This window comes from Phaseolus vulgaris, chromosome 4, assembly GCF_000499845.2.
Source record: "Phaseolus vulgaris cultivar G19833 chromosome 4, P. vulgaris v2.0, whole genome shotgun sequence".
NCBI lineage: Eukaryota > Viridiplantae > Streptophyta > Magnoliopsida > Fabales > Fabaceae > Phaseolus > Phaseolus vulgaris.
In genome coordinates this window covers 35,690,857-35,692,261 of record NC_023756.2, presented here as the reverse complement: position 1 = coordinate 35,692,261, position 1,405 = coordinate 35,690,857, and the positions used below count along the sequence as shown (strand labels likewise).

Here is a 1,405-nt window from a genome sequence, read left to right as displayed (position 1 = left end):
TTAAAGTTACTTCTGTAAATATACATTAAAAAAAATCAGTAAATATAATTGATTTTTAATGTTGCATCATGATTATATTCAAATTACATTATAAATTAATACATTGGTATTCATTACCGAATTGAAACAACTACTCTAATATGATAATAAATACAAAAACAGTACAAAAAGATGCAGAACCCCATGAATTTCATCATTAAATTCAACTAAGACTCTACTATAGGAAACTAAGGTTAAACAAAAATCAGGCAAAGAACAAATTATCACAGCAGAGCAGGAGTTGAGAGGTGCAAGCTCAGGTTCCTAGAGTAAACAGATTGTTGAATGAGTTTATTGATAAGAATGTGTTGGTGGAGCTACCGGTAAAAAGATGGGTCTGCCAAAAGTAGACTAGATAGATTTCTAGTTTCCTTGGAGTGGCTTCAAATGTGACCTATGAGTAAGCAGTACGTACAATCGAGGGAAGTCTCAGATCACTGTGCTGTAGTGGCCAAATCATGGGTTAAAGATTGGGGTCCTAGACCATTTAAAACAATAGATGTTTGGCTGTCAAAATTTGGATTCAAGGATTTGGTGAAGGGAAAGTGGAATAATTATGACGTGCAGGAAAATAGAATGTCCAAGCTCAAAGATAAATTGAAGTTTCTGAAAGGTGACCTTAAGGAGTGGAATAGGTGTGTCTTTGGAAATCTTGAGGAGAGTAAAAGTAGGATCACGATGGAGATTGAGAAGCTTGATGTAAAGGATGTTGAATGTGATTTAATGGAGGGTGAAAACCTGAGAAGATTGGAGTTGCTTAGTCAACGGAAGCTGTTAGAGAAAAAAGTGGAATCTTTAAGTAGGCAGAAAACTAGATCTACTTGGTTTAAGCGTGGGGATTCTAACTCCAAATATTACCACTCTATTATTAGGTGGAGAAAACTTAGGAATGAAGTTAAAGGTGTTGAAATAGACAATCAGTGGTGTGAAGAACCGGAATCTGTGCGAGGGAAGCTAAAAGAGTGTTTGAACAAAGGTTCATGGCCACTTCCATGATGGTAAACGCTTTTTTTGAGGAGGAAGTAAAGGCTGTAGTTTGGCTGTGCGAGGGATCTAAGAGTCCGGGTCCAAACGACTTTAACTTTAATTTCATTAAGAGTAATTGGGAGATCTTAAAGGAGGATATCATGGAAGTTGTATATGCGTTTGAAGAATCTGGGACCTTTCCAAAGAGATGTAATGCGTCATTCATTGCTCTTATTCCCAAAGTGAAAGATCCTGTCATGATCGATCATTTCAGATCTATATCTCTAGTGGGAGCTCTATATAAGATTATTACTAAGGTCCTGTCGTGTCGTATTAAGGACGACATGCACTTGGTTATGGACGATGTTCAGTCAACTTTCTTGGAAGACAGGGGTATGTT

The 1,405-nt window shown here is 36.9% G+C and overlaps 1 protein-coding gene across 1 annotated transcript; it reads left to right on the top strand.

Moving 5' to 3' along the window:
* Nucleotides 1-435: 435 nt before the first annotated feature.
* On the top strand, nucleotides 436-1,035 carry LOC137838739 (uncharacterized). The gene has a single exon (XM_068647965.1). It carries the CDS (start codon nucleotides 436-438, stop codon nucleotides 1,033-1,035), a length of 600 nt encoding a protein of 199 aa, XP_068504066.1.
* Nucleotides 1,036-1,405: the final 370 nt, after the last annotated feature.

What these genes read in the sequence shown, in the direction of transcription:
- LOC137838739 (XM_068647965.1), top strand. Translation starts at nt 436, where the DNA reads ATGAGTAAGCAGTACGTACAATCGAGGGAAGTCTCAGATCACTGTGCT.